The sequence below is a fragment of the Phaethon aethereus genome (genome assembly GCF_964289735.1).
Source record: "Phaethon aethereus genome assembly, chromosome: 11".
Classification (NCBI taxonomy): domain Eukaryota; kingdom Metazoa; phylum Chordata; class Aves; order Phaethontiformes; family Phaethontidae; genus Phaethon; species Phaethon aethereus.
In genome coordinates this window covers 2,427,575-2,448,215 of record NC_138587.1, presented here as the reverse complement: position 1 = coordinate 2,448,215, position 20,641 = coordinate 2,427,575, and the positions used below count along the sequence as shown (strand labels likewise).

Sequence of the window (20,641 nt, the reverse complement as noted above, 5' to 3'; positions counted from 1 at the left end):
TTCTGCAGTAACTGTCTATGTGTATGCAGTTACTGTTGGTAAATGCGAGGAAGAGGTAAGCTAGTCTTTCCCTGAAAGGCACAGCTCAGCAATGCTGAGTTTTCCCTAAGGAAGTGGGTACCCACAGGGAAGCTGATATGGAGTAACAGATCATCTGATGTTGGAGGCTCTGCTTGCTACAGGAGAAGTTAGAGAGTAAATACAAGTCTTTTTACAAAGCCATTGCATTTGAAACATTTCCAAGTGTCTTACCTCACCCACTTTCAGAAGGTCAAAAATTAGCTATACCAAAAAGGTGAAGGACTTGTTGCATTTCTGTAGGAGGTTTGTTTAAGACCTAGCGACACATGCACATTTAGACCACCTTCTTTAACTACTTCTCTGCCTACTTGCACCATGATCTTCCTGCCATCACTCACCAGGCTCCAGTGGAGCGCCAGCCATGGTCAGTGACTTTGCAAACAGATACTGTCACTTGACAATGAACAGAAAATTGAAATTGTTGGGGTGAACTAATTGTAGTCTGCTGAAAGTATTTACCATGCTGTGTGGTGTTCACATATGAAAGGTTGCTTCATCTTTTCTGGAGCTCGTCGTTCTGTTTCCTCCTAGCTGTACGTGAAGTACAGTAAATGCTGTGTTTGAAAGGGAGGTCACTGACACACGGTGTAAATGTGGTTTCCCTTTCCTTGTAGGTGGTGCAGCATGATCCTTGTCGTGGTGGTGCGGGCTACTGGAATAGCCTTTTCAGGTTCAAACACCTTGCTACTGGACACTACCTGGCAGCAGAGGTAGGTGTTGGGGCTTGCTTAGGAACTCTGCCTTTCTTCCGCAGTATTTTCTTCCTTTTACACCTTCTGAAAATCTCTCATTTCCTGCCCTAAAAATAGACATAGGGGAGGAGAGTGATGTTTGGGTCCTTAGTATTAATACAAAAGTAGATGGCTAAACATAGAAAACAAGATGGAAGAGGCTTGAAAAAATACCAAGGTACAGGGGTAGTCTTGAGCTTCTTTCACTTTTTGTATGAATTCTAGAGGCAATAACTCTTCTCCTGCAAAGGACAGACACTAAATAGTATCCTGTCATGTAGGCAGTAGAATCAAGATGAATTTATTAATAGATGAATAAATTGTAAAGAGTTGAGAGCCTTTGGGGGAAAATGAATTCAACTACTGTTAGTTTCTCTTGAATCACTGAAATCTGACTGGAATTGTAGAACAGACTGTAAAATGGAAATGCAGTTAGACTGCAGACCAGTCTTGTAAGAACTACAGATAATGCTTAGATGTCAAAGCACAATATAAATAAATTCTTTTCTCTCTCCATAGTAAACATCCTTCTTTCCCCATTGAAATTAGATTTCAAGATATTTTATTTTAAAAAAATAAATAAATTCAGGAGTTTTAATTTTGTGAGTTTTGCTGCTTAACACTTGCAAATGTTTATTAAAACTAGTTTTATTTACTTTAGAGCATATCAATATGCCAATACAGAAACCTCTGCAAGTAAAAGCTGTCCTGGATCTAAGAGTGTATAGCAGGGCAGAACGGTGCTATCAGCCCATGCTATTGACATGAGAGCATCAGTGGGAAAAGTCCAGATAAAATATCCCATTTTATATTCTTCTAATAAGCATATTGGAAAAACAGCAGCATTTTGTCACATGCACACTCACAAATCCTTTTCAGTAGTGATCCAGTATACAGCTTTTTCCAGTAAATCTTGGGTTTGCTAATCAGCCAAAACAAAAACATGGTCTTACATCATGCAAAAATATACCAGAGGAGACTGCTCACCTGATCCATGGTTAGAATAGTGTTTGTTCCAGAAGATTTCTGCCAAGCCGGTAATTTCTAGTTTGAAATTCCACTTGGGATTTAAAAAAACCAAACCAAACACCACACCACACAAACCAAACAAACAAAACCAAAAAAAAAAAACCTCCCACAATTGAAACTTGGTAACTCTCTACCCCTCTTGCTCCTTTAGTGATTATCCTGAACAAGATAAATCTCTCTGCATGTTCGCAGATTACTTAACTGCTTGATTCATGGACAGACAGATGCCCGAGTAGAAATGAATCGGTTTGCACAGTATATTTGTTCTGCATGCCTGGTAGTGCTGTAGCAGTAGAGTGCGTTTTTTACAAAATTGGTTTAGACTGCGCTGAGGATGTTTCCCACTTGCAGCTCTGTTAGAGTTTTGACGTGCCTGTGATTCTGTTTCATCAGGTAAACCCTGACTATGAGGAAGATGACCTGGAGTGTCAATCCTCAGTAAGTATAGGCAAGAGTATGATCTTGCCCCAGATTGAGGAGGGCTTGACACAGGCCCAGGTATTTGCCTGGCCAGTGCGTAGATGGTCCAGGCTTTGTTGCTAGTGAAGAAAGTAAAGCACTGAGAATGATCTGAAGGCTTTTAAGGCCTATCCAGAGGAGTGGATATTGAAAACTGGATTAGGCTTTAGTGAAGAGCAATGCACTTGGAACCAAATTTATATGTTACCTGGACCCCCTCGCCCTCCCCCCTTTGTAACATCTCTTTTTCTGTCTTCCTATTTCTTAAACCTTTGCCTCCTTGAAGCACTCTCCTGAATAGGTCTGAAAAGCAAGTTGCTCAAGGTGACACTGGCTGGCAAGCGTCCCTACCGGGATGTTCACGTAGTGCTGTGCCAGTCAGCCGTCTGACCACCTTGTTTAAGAAAAGAATTCCCTCTCATTTTAGCTTGTCACAGGAAAGCCAGGATAAAGAGTCTAGGGAGCAAGAATGGCAGAGTGAGAATAATTCCAGTGCCATTCTTCTGATTTTCCTGTGAAAGCAAGTCTGTGTTGTTTTCGGTAAATGTCGTTGTGTCAAAGATTGAGTGTGCTGATGCTTTGTATTAATAGAAGCTTCTCTTCGGTGTCAAAGGGAAGCAGCATTGCTTCAGTAGTTGAAAACGGATAAAACTGGAACAGCACTTTCCATTGTGGATTACATTTTTTTAGTCAGAGGTGATTGTAAGCTTATGCAGCTTTCTTGGCCATTTATCCTGCATTATGGAAGACTTGCTCCATTTGGATATGAAAAAGAACTACTCCTCTGATTTTCAAAAGGAGATGAATGTACTGCGATGCTTTGAAATCCTGTGAGGTGGAGTTCTCCTCCTAAAAGGATTTGTCATTATATCCTGGCCATTAAAAGGTTAACCCTTGCTGTCAGACATTGAGCTGTTATCCTGATTAGTTCTTGGTGGTGTTTGGCAGCAAACACTGATCTTCTGACAGCTTTGATTTCAGTAAACATACTGGAAAAACAAAAAATTAACTAAAAAACCCACGAAGCTATTGGGGGGCCAACTATTTTGTTGGCTTAACTTTTTGAAAGTTAATCAGTGTCAAGGTCTCTTATGTAGACTTCCATCCTACCGGTGTTTTGTTACTGCCTCCTTCTGATAATAATGCCCTGGCTTCAGTTGTGGATTTTCTCCCTGCTGCCTCTTTACCACTAGGTGGCAAAAATAGACCATAAAGAATAGGATCAGGAGCACATAATTCAATTCTGACACGGAATTACTGCATCGTTTAACATCCAGTAGTGACAGGATGGTGTAGGCTGCTTTATCCAACTTTATCTAAACTCCAACTTTATCCAAATGTGAGCTGGCTGCAAGACGGCAGGTTTCATTGCACAGCTCAACGACAGTGTTTTGTTGTTGGTCTCTCCTTATACCTCAGTGAGCTGCACAAGAATGGGGTTTAAATGGGCATGGGTGAGATGCCAGCTAGTACCCTTGCACCATTAAAAGAGACTGCTTTTGTCAACTTTGGGGTTGAAGTTTTAGTTCTCCCTAAATAGCCCCATATCCTACTGCCTGATTTACTGCTCATTTTCAGCTTCGTCACAGTTTCAATAACTGACCAGTTGTCTCCTGAAGTACAAATTGTGAATAAAGAGCAGTTGCCTTACTGTGGAGATGGAGACAGCTGAAATGCGGAGAATTCATTCAAGTGAGTGAATTTATCCCGATATAAAGCCTCCAGATAGGCTCTATTCAGTGTATAGTTGCTTTTTCTCTCGAAGGCACACTCCCAACGTGTATTTCTGTTCCATGCAGTTAACTGTCTGTTTCCATGTGCAAAATCAGACTTTAAATGTTACTACTTTACAGCCAGGTTCATTGACTAGAAATGTGCTAACTACAGAGTATCCTGAGGCACAAGCAGCATTAGGTACCTTTTCCATATGTTTAAGGATTGCAATGCCTTACACCAGAACTTTGCAAGACAGCTGCTTGAGTGCTGGCTACTTTGGGTGCCTACCTTTCACTGGTTCTAAGATCAGAGAGAAGCTGATCAATTGGTTACTTGAAAATTACATCTAGGATTTAGATGTTTGTATGTGGGCAGCTGGCTCCTGTGTCGTGTCAGGCAGTTAGCAACTTCTTTATTGACTCATGATAACTGCTAGTTCCCTAGAAGCGGTTTTAGAGAAAGTTGTTCCTTTTCCCTAGTATCTTCATTTTTTCCTACCTTTTGTCCCTTCTTCTGAAAATCCAGGGCTTTACTCGGTTGATGTTAGTATCTTTACTTTGTTAAAGGAGGCTGGTAATTTGCTAGCACCTTGGAAATAAAGATACTCCTGATGCCATGTCCTATATAGTGTATCGTTGTGTTTGAGTGCATCATAAGCTGAAGTGTGAACAGCAAGACACCTAACTTCTTGATTAGCTTTCTGTTTCGTTTGTCTGTGATTGATAGATGTGAGTCCCATTTTTGCTGCTGAAGGTGATTATTTCCCAGTGAAATTGTTGGTACATAGTGTTGCTGATTTTTATATTTGCAGCTCATGTAATTACTTTGTTAGAGTGGTAATTGTGGTATGTCAAACACATTTCAAGAGCTGGTAGTGTTGGGGCGGGGATCTTAGCAGATGTGGGTCGTCTGAAATTAGTCAGAGTTCCCAGTGCGCTGTGGGGTGTATGACTGGGGGATTCTGAGTCTCTTCTGGCACTGTCTGCAAGACATAACCTCTGTGGCTTAGGATTTATTGTGTTTGTGATCCAGAAATGCTCAGAAGTTATTAACACCAGGGAAAGCGAAGAAACGGTTGGCAAGAGCAGCTACTTGTCAGTTTTCCTGGTGTCCCAAAGCCCAGCTGTCTTAACCAGTCCTTGGAGTGGCCCAGAGTCATGTCTGCAAATGACAGGATGCATCTGTTTAACACTAGGCAGGTGGGTCTGGAGGGCTTGGTCTGACTGTGTGTGATGGGACTTCTTCCCCAGCTGGACCCTGAGCAGGATGCCTCCAGAAGAGGCTTGCGCAGTGCTCAGGAGAAGATGGCGTACTCTCTGGTGTCCGTGCCTGAAGGAAATGATATCTCCTCCATATTTGAGTTGGACCCTACCACCTTGCGAGGAGGAGACAGCCTTGTTCCCAGGTACAGCTAAGCACAGTGTTAAAACTGACCATCTGTTTTGGAGTTTGATTTTTTTTTTTTTTTTTTAAGGTAAAGTTGTCTCCCACTATTTTATTTGTTTTAAATCCTCTGGAATTAAGATTCTCCTCAAATTAATATAGAAATATTTAGCAAGTACCTGAAGCTTCACTTCAGTACTTTATAATTGAGTTATTGAGTTCTAAGTAACAGAGCCTCATTTTACAGATGGGAAAATTGAGATTGACTTCCTTGCCAGTGAACAAGGCAAAGACTAAAAGCCTTGGGTGTCCTTATCAAGTCACTCTGGTGACCTGCCTGTATTATGTTAGCTAGGAGGTGATACCAAGTATTTAGCACTTCATTTTCTGTTGTTTACATGTCCTTTATTGTTCATAGAGTTGGTACTCAAAAGATGCTGTATCCTTCAAAGACACACAGTCTGTATGCAGGCTCTTTGCTGTCACTGCGAAAGCACAGCATATTTGTTCCATCTGCTTTATCTAAGCAACTCTCTAAATCATCAGAGACTCTTAAGTTAGCAGAGGTTAACATGGCCACCAAAGCAGCCATCCTGGCTGCTGCTTCTCTCCTTTGGGCTGCCATGGTTGTCTGGAGAAGGGAGGTACTGCAGCTGAGAGACAGTTTGTTACCCTGGCCCAAGATGCTCGTCTGACTGTGGCTTGACATCTTTTATGAAAGAGCTGGTAGATGCAAAAGAGTGTCATTGCCTGAAATACCTGAGAAAATGAAGTCTGGGAACTGCTGTCCTCATAGATGAAGGACTCGTTGACTTTTGCTAAAGAAAATTGTTGCATGCTAGCCATGTGTTCTGGTATCTTAATGGACCTTTGGCGCTTGTACAACGCTGGCTCTTCATATAGCTAGTCTGAAAATTCTCAGTTTAGAAAATATAAAATAGAGAGTTATGGGCTGAAAAATACATAGGTAAGGGAGGAAGCTGACAGATCACTATAGCACATGGAAATGTGAGGATTTGGAAGAGGCTTAATTTGTTAATGTGCAGCAGCTGAGTTACAGCAACAAAATATAGACATAGTTCTGTTTTACAGCAGAATCTATTTCATTATATAAGAAGACTTCTTAAGGTGAATTTACAGAATGAAATAAAGAAAGGTCTTATTCCTGTTACGGTATGTAGCATGGATAAAGATGACATTCTTTTCCCACTTGTTCCTGCCAACATCGTGCAATTCAAACAATGCGAGGATTTCCCATCTGGGAAAATGACTCATGCTTTGAAACTTTTGACTTTCTTTCAGGAACTCTTACGTCAGACTTAGACACCTTTGCACTAACACCTGGGTTCATAGTACCAATATCCCTATTGATAAAGAAGAAGAGAAACCTGTGATGCTTAAAGTAAGTCTTGTTACTCTACGTAAGCACATCCTTAGATTCCTGTACTTTCACGAAAGTAGTATTGACAGGATAAGTCCCAGTCCCTTGAGACTGCTGGGTTTGTCAGACGGCAAGCCGTGTAGCAGCTATGAATAGTGCTCTTACGCAAAACGTTTTATCTAAAACATTAGGTTTTCATAGTAGTTTACTAGTTAAACTGCTCTGTTTCTAGTGTATGATAGTCATCACGAGGAGGACTTTATTCCACTGTTTATTGCAACGTTTTGCAATCTCTTCTGATGTCTCTCTGAATTTAGGAACAGCTTTAAGCTTGCACAGAGTGGTACTGTTCTCAAAGTTTGACTTCATCAGTAGCCTCGTACTGTCTAAGTGGAGTGTGGCTTTTATTCTGTTTTATTATCACTGAGTATGTGAATCATTACTTTGTTTTCTGCCTTTTGATTTGACGCTAAAAATTCTCTGTGTTTCAGATTGGTACTTCTCCAGTGAAAGAGGACAAAGAAGCTTTTGCTATAGTACCAGTTTCCCCTGCGGAGGTTCGGGACTTGGATTTTGCAAATGATGCAAGTAAGGTTTTAGGTTCCATTGCTGGCAAGTTGGAAAAGGGAACAATAACCCAGAATGAAAGAAGGTAAGGAAGCAAGAATTGAGTTCAGACAATGTTGTTACCTTTACACAGTAACTGTTTCATTGAAAATTTTATTTAAGTATGCTATCTTCAGGAGAGGGATTTTTTTTTTCCACCTTGATTAGATTAAAAAAAAAAAAAGTTGATGGTTTTATTGTTGACATGTCCACAGTGGAGGTTCTCAAGCCTATTTGGTCAAACCCTCCCTGTTGCTCTGTGAAATGAGAGCATGAGAACTGTTGTTGTGAACTTGGAGGAATAATCCACAGCATACCTTTCTTCATGGGCTTTGCAAATTGAGTGTGGGAATTTATAATCCATCTTGTGAAGACTGAACATATGACTTCTTGCAAATCCTCTGCCAATGTCCATGAAAAGTACATGGCCGCACAAAAACAGTGCAGAGTGGGCTGTGTAGAGCCAGGGCCCAGGTGCTTCTATAGCTAGTGTCTGTTATTTGGCCTTGGGAGAGATTATCACCTGATTTCCACCACCACCCCCGCCCCCCGCCCTGGCAATTTAAAGAACTGCCAGCGAGAACTTGGCTAGCGTATAGTTGTGCTAAAGTGATACCGTTGTCTTACTGCTGCTATGTTTTAGCTACTAGGCAGTAAGGCTATAGCAATAGGGAGCATTAGTTTTTAATTTTAAGTTCTGCACAAACTGATGTGCTCTATCCAGCATCTGAGTCAGTCTCTAATTGAAGTTCTTTTTTCACTTAGCGTTTCAAAATCTGTGTAAACTTACACTGGCGTTCTTTTAACAGGTAGAATCTGTAGTCTTGTATTAACAGCTTCTGGCTTTTCCGTAGATCTGTTACCAAATTGTTGGAGGATTTGGTCTACTTTGTTACTGGTGGAACTAATTCTGGACAAGATGTTCTTGAAGTGGTATTTTCTAAACCTAATAGAGAACGGCAAAAACTGATGAGAGAACAGAATATTCTAAAGCAGGTAGGCTGCATTTTTCTCTAAACTCTGCCTAGAAGAAGGGTTGTCAGAAAACAGAAACTAATAACAGAGGACTTGGCGAAATTATTTGGACCAAAAAAGATCCTTTGAGTTTCTAGCTTTCAGCAGGCTGTTGGCAGTGGACTGTAGGCATACCATTGCTAGAAGAAGAAATTACAGAATACGGTGTCCAATAAAGGTGATCAACAATGTTGTCTTTGCCATAGAGTAGCCTGGACAGAAACAAACATGGCAACTATAATATATTTCTGATGTACCTTTTAGAAATGTAACGACACTGACACAATACTTCTACACTAATTCTAATCAGATGAAGGCAGTGTCTCATGGGATTTTATCTTTGTTTTTTAATACCTCTATAGATTTTCAAGTTGTTGCAAGCACCATTTACAGACAGCGGTGATGGCCCGATGTTGCGGTTGGAGGAGCTTGGAGACCAGCGTCATGCTCCTTTCAGACACATATGCCGGCTTTGCTACAGAGTGCTGAGACACTCTCAGCAGGATTACAGAAAGAATCAGGTTTGAAATATGCCTGTAGCTTTCAGTGGCACTAACAATGTTTCTGTGCTCCAAAATATATAAAAGCTGCATCCCATTAATTAAACACTGCTATGCTGTGCTGTGATTGTACAGTAAGCAAGAGATTTTTGGATTGCTCGGTTTTACTCTATGTAGCATTTTTCATCTCTCTCAGAGACTATGTGCAGTGTAATTAGTACCAGTTCTAAGGGGAATTTAAGAAAACGACCAAATTGCTAACTGTCAAATCTGGGTGAATTACAAAACTTGCTTCACTCTTGCATACTGCAGGCTCCATTGAAAGTTGACCTGTGAATTAAGGCTGTTCATTTTTTTGTTGCAATTTATTAAAAACAAACTCATACCAGATAAGGATAAATGCCTTGGTGGTATCTGGCCCGGGAGGGAGGGAGGTGTTAAGTTTATCTGTTATCACTTGTTTTCTCTCAAAGGAAGAACAATTTGATTCTAATCCAGTTCGCTTCTTGGGATGTTGATCTTGACAAATACTGTTTTCTGTTACTGAGTATTTTCTTAAATTCTGAGAATTAATTACAACACCTTCCTCTTCCTTCTATGTTTTGAAGGAATACATTGCGAAGCAGTTTGGCTTCATGCAGAAGCAAATTGGCTACGATGTCTTGGCTGAGGACACTATTACAGCACTTCTTCATAACAATCGCAAGCTCTTGGAGAAGCACATCACAGCTGCCGAGATTGACACTTTTGTTAGTCTTGTGAGGAAAAATAGGGAGCCCAGGTGAGATGTATTTGAGTATATTATTACCCTTTTCCTGCTAGCCTTCTGAGGAAAATCTGTACCTGCCAACTTGCTAGTAAGGAAGCACAGCTAGTTCGCTAGTTCGCTGCTTTTTTGGCACTCACCGTAACTTCCCCTTTGGGCAACAGTCTCGCTCTGCGATGTTAAAATCGAGTTTTGAATGTTTTCTTTCTGGAATGTAGATTGCTTCTGTCTAGATCTCAACGAGGATTGATACCCTTTTTGGCTCGCGTTTTCCACCAGGTTTTTGGATTACCTCTCAGATCTGTGCGTTTCCATGAACAAGTCTATTCCAGTGACACAGGAGCTGATTTGTAAAGCTGTGCTGAATCCAGCAAATGCAGACATTCTCATTGAAACTAAGTAAGTTAATGCCTTTAAAGATGGTTTTCCTAGTGTGAAACAGAAGGAAGGTGATTCAAAGCTGAGAGCACTGCTGACATGTCTAGAGAAAGCAGTTAAGTATGTGTGGGGTCCTCTTCAAATACACAGTCAATGGGTATTGATGACAGCAGACGTCTGCCATGTGCATTCTCAGTCCTGCAGTCGGAGAAATCTTTCAGATATCTCACGTTGGATCAAAGCAGACAGACTTTGCAGGAAGGTGTGCAGAGTCCTGTGGGCCTGATCCTCCTCTGTGCCTCAGGCTTTCCTCCAGAAGCTGTCTGAAGTGAGCAAGTGCGTCTTGGGTGCCTGCCCACTGAGCTCGGCTTGCAGCAAAGCAGAAGCTGATGCACCTCTGCTCACCCGTTTCTCCCTCTGCAGTTAGGATTTTGGTCTCCAGCTCTCAGCATTGCCCTGCCGATGCTGAAGCATCATAGCAGGCACCAAATCCTGATAGTCTTCCGTAAAGATGGGTTTATTTGATGTGTGGGATAGGGCACAGGTATTATCAAAATACTGCAAAAGGGAAGCAGGTCTTTGTCAGGTAATATTTAAAACACAAATGGATGAGAGAGTATTTTTGCACGTTTGATACTCTTCATGAAATCATAAAGACAGTATTTATTTCCACCAGCACTTCAAGTTGCTACACCACTTATTTGTTCTTACCCTTGTGTATTTAATTTGTCTTTTTTCAGATGTATGATCTCTTCTTTGCTGAAGAGCTAAAAGCCCTTAAAGCCTTTTTAGTTTTAGTTACTGAATTGTTTCTAGTTTTTTTGCTACATAAGCAGAAACAAGTTTTGATCCAATTGGCATTTATGGGGTACAGAACTAATTGATTTTTAGGTATTTCTATTTACTAAATCCTTTCCTAGTCTGTTGAATGATCTTTGTACCAGTTCTCTTGTAAAGATGCTTTTGAAAGTCAGTTACATGTGTCTTTAACTTCTTGTTCCTCTGTCTTTGTCAGTTGAATGGAGCTGAAATGTTGGTCCTTTTAAGGCTGAATGAAAATCTTATAGTCTAAATTAATTCTAATCTCATGCTTTTAATAATAAAACACAAAGATTTTATGTAGTAAACTGCTGCTGCTGCTGAAAAGAGTGAGGTACTCCTGCTTTTACTTTGCAGAGTTAGGCAATAAAATTCATGTGTTCTGAATGCAGGTGAGATCACAAAATTAGTTATTTCTATGTCACCAGTACATTTTAGCAAATGTCTTAAAAGAAATGTGCTAAAAGATCTGCATGGGTCTTGGCAGTTTGTAATCTAGCCTAATTTTCTTCTGTCAGGCTGGTCCTCTCTCGATTTGAGTTTGAAGAAGTGTCCAGTGGAGAAAATGCCTTGGAAGTTGGAGAAGATGAGGAAGAAGTGTGGTTGTTCTGGAGAGACACTAACAAGGAAATCCGCAGTAAGAGTATCAGAGAGTTGGCTCAGGATGCTAAGGAAGGGCAGAAGGAAGATCGGGACGTACTCAGCTACTACAGGTTAAAGAGCATGTGCAGTAGTTGGCTAGCAAAGTTCATCAAGGCTGTGTGGGGAAGCCTTTGGTATATAGGCTGTAGTTGGTTTGGGAGAAAGGGTAATGGTTTGATGGACAAAATAGCCATTAGAGAGTGAGGATGAAGTCTCTTTGAAGTGAGAGCTAAAAGCACAAGCTTATTTGTGATGAGAAGTCCAATTATCAGCATAAGCAAGTTTAAACTGATTTTTTTTTTAAAATAGTTGAAGCTTAGAGTGCATTGAATTTGCATAGCATTTAATGCTTGTATTTCTGCTTGGTTTCCTGATAAGTGGGTGTTATGAGAGATCCTCTATGTTAACCGTTTAGGTTACCTGTATTCAGATGGTAGTTGGGGTGAACAACCACTTGGAGGAAGAACAGCATTTGAGCATGCAGATGGCTCTGCTTTTGATTCTAAAGGAGTCACTGCTGTTCCCTCTGCCTTCTAAATTTCTCTCTAGGCTCAAAGCCTTTAGTGGTCCTGTAGTTCTCAGCAGGACAATATGTGAAGTTATGAAAATGCCACAAGTTTGGTTTGATTAATGTGCAGTGCTCTTTTGTATGGCTTAAGCTATGCTTTTAGCAGTTTCTAACATGAAGCGATGTTTCCAGATGACTTGACAAGACACCAAGTTCTTGGCATAGTGGAAGATCAGGTTTCAGCCCAGACCAAATTCCTGTGTCTGGGTTATAAACTTCTGAGAGTAATTTGACGGACTCAGTTGTGGTGGTGCAGAAAGTACAACTAGATTTTTTTTTTTTAATAGCTATCTTATTTTTCATTATCTCTCCCATTGAAATAGTTCTTGCAGCAGACTTCTTAATACATGTTTTTATCTGAGCCTATTGGAGGGCTGAGCTCAAAAGGAGACCTCTTGTATATGTTTTTAAAAATTGCATTTGCTTTCAAAATAGATTTTTCTTGCACTTGTTTTTAAATAGAATTGATAGTGTTAATTGATTTTAGTCTACATCATAGTCTCATGAACATGCTTAAAACAAGGCTTTTAGGATATGGTTTGGTGAAATTCCCATGAGGAGTGCTGAGAGTGAAAAGGAGCCTGCTTTCAATTAAATGTTCATTTCTTTAGGAAACCTCACAGTTGACACTATTCAGCACAAGCCTGTATGAATACTCATGAGTGTTGGACATGGGCTGTATGACTAAAGGTTCATTATCAGCCTGTTGGATGAGCCTAACTTAAATGCCAGTTGCTTGCTTTTAGTTTACGGACTGAAAACCTTAGGGATGAAGTTCAGTTTTTCTCTACCAATTCTTTCACTGAAGGGAGCAGAGCTCAGTAGTTTAATCATGTACCTAATTTTAATGATTCTGTACTCCATCTACGTTGTTGCCTCACTGAACAACTGTGGCTTCAGCATCAGTAAGAAGTGTTCAGTCTTTCACAGTATTTAGGCTGACTTGCCTTAAGTGTTGTTTGGATTCTTCTGTACCTTTCATTAACAGCATTATTTAATTGTATGTAACTCTCAGGAAACTACGATGACTCCTTTTATTCTATTTTTCCACTATGTTACCTTTTACTAGTGTTTGTTACGCATTTTATTCTTTCCATAATAAGTATAGCTATATTACTGGAAAAGATAAGATTAATTCTGATAGTAAGTAAGAGCATGTCAGTAATATACCCAGTGGATGTCTCTGGAAATTAAAGTGTAAGCTGTTCATGTATTTTTTTTTTTCTTCCCCCTGAAGATACCAACTAAACCTCTTTGCTAGAATGTGCCTTGATAGACAGTACTTAGCCATAAATGAAATATCAGGACAGCTGGATGTGGACCTCATTCTCCGTTGCATGTCTGATGAAAACTTGCCGTATGATCTGAGAGCGTCTTTCTGCCGGCTAATGCTGCATATGCATGTTGATCGTGACCCCCAAGAACAAGTAACACCGGTGAAGTATGCTCGCCTGTGGTCTGAAATACCTTCTGAAATTGCTATTGATGAGTAAGTACTTGCTGGATAGTGTGGGAAAGGAAATTAATCCCTCTTGATTTTTAAAACAAACCTAGATCAATCCTAAACTCATGCATTGTTTATAATGCTTCTCTTAAAAAATAAAAAATAATAATAAAAAAAAACCCACAAACGTATTCTCACTAGTTCCATATTCAGACCCTGCAGTTTCCTTTGCTGGAGAGAACCTTCCTGCGAACAAAATAACTTTGCTGTATGTGCGTAGTGTGAGCTGTGAGGCAGTAGGGCTTTGTCTCCCGAACGGGCAGTGGTCGCAGTGATGATCTGTCTCCGATTTGGGTGATGTGACAAGTGCCCTAGCCCTGGGGAGGGAAGGCAAGGGAGGGCTATTTCGTTTTTCCTCCTGCCTTATTTGGTTAGAGTATAGACTCTGCAGGCAGGTTGTCCATACGGTAGCTCGCACAATCAAAAGCAAAAACAAGGGGGAAGATGCTGAAACAAGTAACGTGCTGGAGGCACAGTCACGTTCCTTAACCTCCAGTGGACTCTGATGCAGTGGGGAAAAACCTATACAAAACCACAGCTAGGCTGGAGATGTGATTTCTTGACCATAGACTTGTATTAACTCTACAGTGCAAATAATTTAAAATTTATAGTCCACTGTTCAGAACACAATTTTGTGGGTTGGAAAAAATAAACATTTAAAATTTATGCTAAATGTTAGGAATTTGAGTCTTGTCAGTGTTAGTACTGGTGTTCAGTGGTTTATTCTTTTGCCCTTTCTTCCCTCTTTGCTAGCCTAGTTTTTCTGGAGAGAGATGCAGTAGATCATACCCAACTTTAAATGCCGAAATAGAAAACCAAATGGTTTCAGCTCTGGCAGAGGCTAAACAGTGATATGTGATCAAACAGGGAAATGAAAGTAGTTAGTGGAAAGTGGTTGGGATTGTCTTTTCCTTTTCAAACGCTGTCTGCACACACTGAGAAACAAACCTAGAATTTGAATTAAGAAAAATGAATGTCTACTTTGCATATATCTTGTTTTTATTTGGAGGAAAATAGCATCCACAGTCAGCGTCTCTTGGCCACATCCGTTTGCCTTCGCTGTACATAGCTTGTCGTTGTTTCCACTAAAATAAGAAGGATTTCTTATTTATTGGGACAAAATTCTCTTTTTTTGTTCTCCTCAGAGGTTTTTAAGTAGTGCAAAATGACCATATGGGATAAAACAGCAAAAGCCAGGAAATTATGGTGTCAACTTCCCGACTCCCTCATTTGGATAAATTATTTAACAGCTTTTAAGTTTTCTTAGATTTTGACCAACCAATGAAAAATTGTATCAGGGGAAGAGAGCCCTGTGTATTTGCATGCTAAGTTTTGTGGTTTATTTTGTTTTGTTTTGTTTTTTTTTCCTCTTCAGCTATGATAGCAGTGGAACATCCAAAGATGAAATTAAGGAGAGATTTGCACAAACGATGGAATTTGTAGAGGAATATTTAAGAGATGTGGTGTGTCAGAGGTTCCCTTTCTCTGATAAAGAGAAAAATAAGCTCACTTTTGAGGTAGTTATCCAGTTCTGATTTTATCTTTTTTTTTGTGTGTGTGTGGAATGTTGGTACTTTTTTTTTTCAACACCAGGTGGACTGGCAAGTAATTGGCAAGTGCTGAGCCTCAGCAGGCTCCTACTTCCCAGTGTAGTCCTTTCTTCTTGTGCAAGCAACTTCACTGAAGTTTGTGAGAGTGTGCAGTGATAGTTCTTGAAATACAGTTAACCAATGTGAGCTTATGTCTTAGATTTGCAGCAGCCCTGTTTACTTTTTATGCTCTCACTGTTATTGCAAAGTCAAGCTTTAGTGGAATAAATATTCTCAAAAAGTAAACACTATGTCTGCATGCACAGATAGTCTCTAGAGCTTATAATATTACTCAGGAAGAGAACAATGCCGTGTCCTGTGACCTATTAAAATACTCTGTGCAAATAAAATGTAGCAAATCCATGTAATAGTATTCCCTAAATATATCACATATTTCCTAAAATTAGTGGTTTTCGTTAAAAAAAAAAAAAGTATGTGAGGGGATATACTTCAGATGGTGGGGCTACGTTAAATATTTGCACTATATGTGAAATTCTTGTGTGTGAATCTTGAAGCAGTGCATGAGGAGGACTTGTGGGAAACTTTAACTTGGCAGCAGTAAGCTTTAGATGGGTGATTTTTACTTTTTTCTAAGACAAAACCATAAAAAGCATCTGTACATTCCCTCTAGTCTTATGTTTATCTTATGTCTATCTTATGTTTTCTGTAATGAGACAAACATGGTATGATTTTGTAGCTATAGAATATCAATTGCAAGTACAGGCTGTTACTCCAGGCACTGCAGTATTTGTAGGCAAGTAGAAAACTTTATGATAAAATGTAGAGCTATAGAGTCTTATGGAATTATGAGCTATTGTGATAAGAATATGACTTGCAGCCAGGTTCTTGATCTTTTCCTTGTCTTACAACAACTTGATTGTGATAGCAAAATATTTAGTATTAATCAGGCTTTTTGTTATTATTTTGGTAGGTTGTTAACTTAGCCAGAAATCTGATATATTTTGGTTTCTACAACTTCTGTGACCTCCTCAGACTAACCAAAATCCTCCTTGCTATATTAGACTGTGTGCACATCACTACCATCTTCCCTATTACCAAGATGGCAAAAGGCGAGGAAAGTAAAGGTAAGGCCAAAAAATGATTGGCAGAACAGATCATTCTTTGGTAGTTTCTAGTTCATCTCAAAAAGTCAATGTGGATTTGACATCTTCTACCCCTTTCTGTCTATGGCTTGGCTGTACAGCTGAGTAATGCCTACAATGGAAAAGGGAGAGGGCAGGGGGGTTCTGAAAGTACAGCCGTGCTTCTGTTGACTTCCATCTCTTCCAGGGATTTAGGTGTCCATCTGTCCGCCTTTAATGTTGAGACAATTTCTCTTCATAGGATGTGGAGGGTCCTTGCCCTGTTAATGCAGTCCCATTACACCATCATAACTTTACCTGTTTACTTACCTCTCTGAAGGGAGCAATGTGATGAGATCAATCCATGGAGTCGGGGAGCTGATGACCCAGGTGGTGCTCAGAGGTGGTGGGTTCTTGCCTATGACTCCGCTTGCTGCTGCTCCTGAGGGTAATGTCAAGCAGAGCGAACCAGAGAAAGAGGACATCCTGGTAATGGACACAAAGCTGAAGATCATTGAAATACTTCAGGTACTAGCAATGCAAACTAACGTAGCATCTCGTGCTGTCTTTAAGTATTAATGTAGTGCCATGCTGCCTTTTAATTCACTCCTGCCTTGTATGTGCCTCTTTTAAACTGGTGAAGCCTTAAAAGAGTGACTTTTTCAGGCGTGCACTCAACTTGCATATGACAATAGCATTACTGGAACAATTTAGTAGAAATGAGTTTGCAATAGACGTTTGCATATCTAACCGTGATTTGTAAGTACCTGAGCTGCTGAAGTGGAGAGCTCATTTTCCACCTTACTGTCTCAGTAATTTCCCTGAATAGGCAGGGCGGTCTTGTTAAGTGCCCCAAGGAAGGGGGAGATACTTGACTCCTTGTACAGCCACCAGCCTGAAATGTTTTTTATGTATGCACCTTTGCCAGCCTCTCTGTCTCTTCCATCTCTGTCTGGCTTTTCTCACTTGTTCACTCCTAAGTTTTCAGGACACAAACAGAAAAGTTTTTTCCCTTTTCCACAATTCTGTCTTGATCTAGATGTTGCCACAGAATTACTGCACTGAAAGCCATCTTCCCTCCCTCAGTCTAGGAGCCCCTTTTCTGTTCGGTAACTTCATGGGCAAGTTCATGGAGGCCAGAACTCTGCAAAAGCCTTGTGGGCGAAAGTATGCGAAGCGGCAGGAAAGGCACGGTGTACCTTCCCTGTGCCCCCGTGGGAGGTTTCGCACATCGCTGGGTGTGAGGTTATGCCCTTCCCCGCAGCAGCAGATGCAGCACGGAGCGTGGGCTTGAGTCGCTTCCTTTCACCATTGCTAATTTTAGTTAAAGCCAGAACTTCTCTTGTGGCCTGGCATGTGCAATGGGATATGTTAGCATGCCACTATCCCCCCCTTTACCATGGGTTATTAAAACTGGCATTAAGCATTTTCCCCGTAAATTTGAGAGAACCTCAAGTGTTCTTTGCATTGTACTACTTTCCCCAAGAGGGAGGAAGACCACCTAATACAGCCCTCCTGAAGTGGGAGCTGTTGTATGGCAGCAGCAGGCTGCGGCGCTGCGCTTGCGGCAGCAGCTCGTGTTCGGCTTCCCCTGCCGCAGCGCCCTGGGGTCGGTGCGAGGAGCACAGCAGCGCTTGTCTCGGATTCCTGCTGTTTTCAAAACAGAGGCAGAAACGCTGCTTCCCTTTCCTGGGGGGCAGGGTGAGAGCGCCCGCATTGGGTGGCAACGAGGGATCAAAACTCCGCCAAAATCTCTGACTCATGAGTATTGATTACTGTGTGCATACCATACACTCATAGAAATCACGGGAAAAAAGGTCACTGAATTCTGGGGATTTTAAAGAGAACATCTCTGTACCCCTTCTCCAAGTTAAATCCACATTTTTACTATGCTGGTCTTGCATTATGTGTAAATTGTCTGTATGTGTGCTTGGAAATAGGCAAGTTATTTCAATATTTTTACTACTTCTGTATTATCAGTTTATTTTGAATGTGAGATTGGACTACAGAATCTCCTGCCTACTTTGTATATTTAAACATGAATTTGATGAAAGCAATGCCCAGATGTCTGAATCACCCACTGGAAGCAGTAATCAAGAAATGCCAGCTAATGTACCAGGTTAGTTATTTTGCAAAGAATGAATTTGTGTGGGTTAGGGAATCTGCTTTAATCTTAGAGGTGCTAATAGGATAATTGCATCGTGTTCTTGCTTTGGCATATGAAGGGTCCCACTGAAGCAGAGTACCCTGCTAGCAGCAGGAATAACAGTAGGGATCGTTTCCATATGCCCCAAACAAACCCCAGGATTTGTTTGTACTTTCTCCTACTTGTTTCCATGTGTTAAGTGTGACCGAGAGCCCGAGATGCACCTTTTAAAGAAAACCTGAAATAAACACTATCATGTGTGTTCCGTCATCAAGCTCAGATTAGATCTTTTATATTAAAATGTTTTGGGGTGAAGGAGAAGGGTCCCCAAGTGATGCCTCTACCCACACAAATTTCTCTTTCCCAAAAATACTGTAGGAAGGCAAGACATCTGGAGGTGTCTGTATCTCAGTGCTGCTAGACAAGGGTAGGAAAGTAAGCAGTCGAGGAGCTTGTCGTGTCCGGCGTTGTTCTTAATTGAAAGCAGGGTAGTTAGTGGATGGGTGAACGGGGTGTTGTCAATTCCTATATTGCTTCCCGGGGGAAAAGCATACGGTCGTTAGGACCTGTGCTGTGTAGGGATAGCTGGACTTGAAAAGTGCAGCTTATTAGACATCAAACAGTTTTTCTTCCTCAGTTTGGGGACTGTATCTCTAGATGCAAAGGAGAAAGATAAGGAGAACGTGGTTTAGACGTGAAGTCTTCAAAGGGAGGAGACTGTTTCTTTTGATCTCACTTCAAAGGGGATGTGATTACTTTTTTGCTTGGACTGCCTGTCCAGCAGCCCCCCGGGGTGCCAGGGCCTTCGAAACTGGGCTGGCGGGGAGAGCGAGCGCTCCTTCTGCGAGCTGAACTTCGAAAGAAAGAGGGTAGATGTTTTTGGCAAAGATGTAAAGTCCCCATGCGCTTTCCATTCCCCTCTGCAAATGCTTGTGAAAGATTGAGAGCTCCAACGCTGTTTTACCATTTTTATTTTATTGCCCATGTGATAATATATACCTTACACTGAAAAATGCAAAGACCTTTTTGTCTCTTGGGCCACAGGGGTATTGCTGTCACTGCTGAATTTACTGCTTTAGAACTTCCCAGGGCTGAAGTTCAGCATTTCTTGTGGCAGGCCCCTCTGAATGACACCAGGTCCCATCAGCGCCCTGGAATGATGCTGGTGCAATCTAAAAATAGGCAGGAGAAGAATAAGCCTAGATGTTGCTGAAGTGATTACGCAGTTTAATTTGTGAGCTCAGAACAGGTTAATTTATTGTCGTATGTTATCTTAGCAGGCTGCTTCGGTAATCTCTCAGCATTCCTGTTACAACCTTCTTGTTTACAGCTACATCAACACTTGTCGTTTAAAATGTTTTTAGGCTGCAAAAACATCTCTGGTGCCATCCTGACATAATGTATTTGTCTTGTTATTTCCTCAGGAGCCCTAGACTTTGAACATATTGAAGAACAAGCTGAAGGGATCTTTGGTGGAAGGAAAGTATCTCTTCATTAGTGCTGATCAAGGGGTAGCTCAGCCGTTCCCAGGCTGCAGCCCTCGGGCTCCCAAGGAGTGGGGTTTGCAGTTGAAAGGGAGGTGGTAATGGGGGAAAAATTGGGAACAGCTGCCACAGTTACCTAGGCTTTATTTTCCTGAAATGCCTTTGATACAGCTCAAAGTAGTGTCCATTTGGATTAAAAGCCACAGATAAGGGACAGGGGTCCTTCAGCCAGAAAGATCTTGATGGGAGGGCTCACTTGTGTGGGTGAAAGCCAGGCTGGAGGATTAGTGCATCTAAGCTGAATGCTGCAGCAAAATCCTAGGTGGAAAAGCTTGTGTAGGCAAGGATTGGAACTTGTACTGGGACAGATATATATTTAGCCATCTTTTTTTTTTGTATAATGCAGCGTTAAAGTGCACATGCATGACAGAACAAGGCAAGCTGTACCTTCCATACCTGCCTGCCTTTCGGAGCAGCTTATATCCTTTCTTAAATCACAGGACAGCAAGTCAGTGACGGACTCCAAGTAGTTAAGCTTATCCTGATACTCCATCCACTATCTGCCCCCACTATTGGGGCACCATGAAGCTGTATGTTCCAACTGTCCTTAAGCTGCTCAGAGCTGCAGTTGTTTTTTATAAACCTAAGATAACTGATTTCTTAAGTGAAGGCAGAAGGGGAGAGAGAGATTCACTTACAGAATTAATAACCAGAATTTTTAATGTAAAAATGCAGGCTCAGTTGGAAGCAGAATACAGAAAAG

The 20,641-nt window shown here is 41.1% G+C and overlaps 1 protein-coding gene across 2 annotated transcripts in view; it reads left to right on the top strand.

Moving 5' to 3' along the window:
- The window catches only part of ITPR1 (inositol 1,4,5-trisphosphate receptor type 1), a gene marked incomplete at its 3' end in the record, with an annotated part of 162,775 nt that overhangs the window by 44,777 nt on the left and 97,357 nt on the right, over positions 1-20,641 (top strand). For both annotated transcript variants that reach the window (XM_082004787.1, XM_082004786.1), the window contains exons 9-24: positions 696-791; positions 2,235-2,279; positions 5,267-5,421; positions 6,702-6,801; positions 7,272-7,432; positions 8,241-8,382; positions 8,763-8,921; positions 9,509-9,681; positions 9,946-10,065; positions 11,382-11,576; positions 13,311-13,562; positions 14,953-15,094; positions 16,098-16,251; positions 16,589-16,776; positions 18,229-18,367; positions 19,819-19,877. In XM_082004787.1, the coding sequence (XP_081860913.1) occupies positions 696-791; positions 2,235-2,279; positions 5,267-5,421; positions 6,702-6,801; positions 7,272-7,432; positions 8,241-8,382; positions 8,763-8,921; positions 9,509-9,681; positions 9,946-10,065; positions 11,382-11,576; positions 13,311-13,562; positions 14,953-15,094; positions 16,098-16,251; positions 16,589-16,776; positions 18,229-18,367; positions 19,819-19,877 (2,280 nt within the window). The remainder of the gene's footprint in view (positions 1-695; positions 792-2,234; positions 2,280-5,266; positions 5,422-6,701; positions 6,802-7,271; positions 7,433-8,240; positions 8,383-8,762; positions 8,922-9,508; positions 9,682-9,945; positions 10,066-11,381; positions 11,577-13,310; positions 13,563-14,952; positions 15,095-16,097; positions 16,252-16,588; positions 16,777-18,228; positions 18,368-19,818; positions 19,878-20,641) is intronic.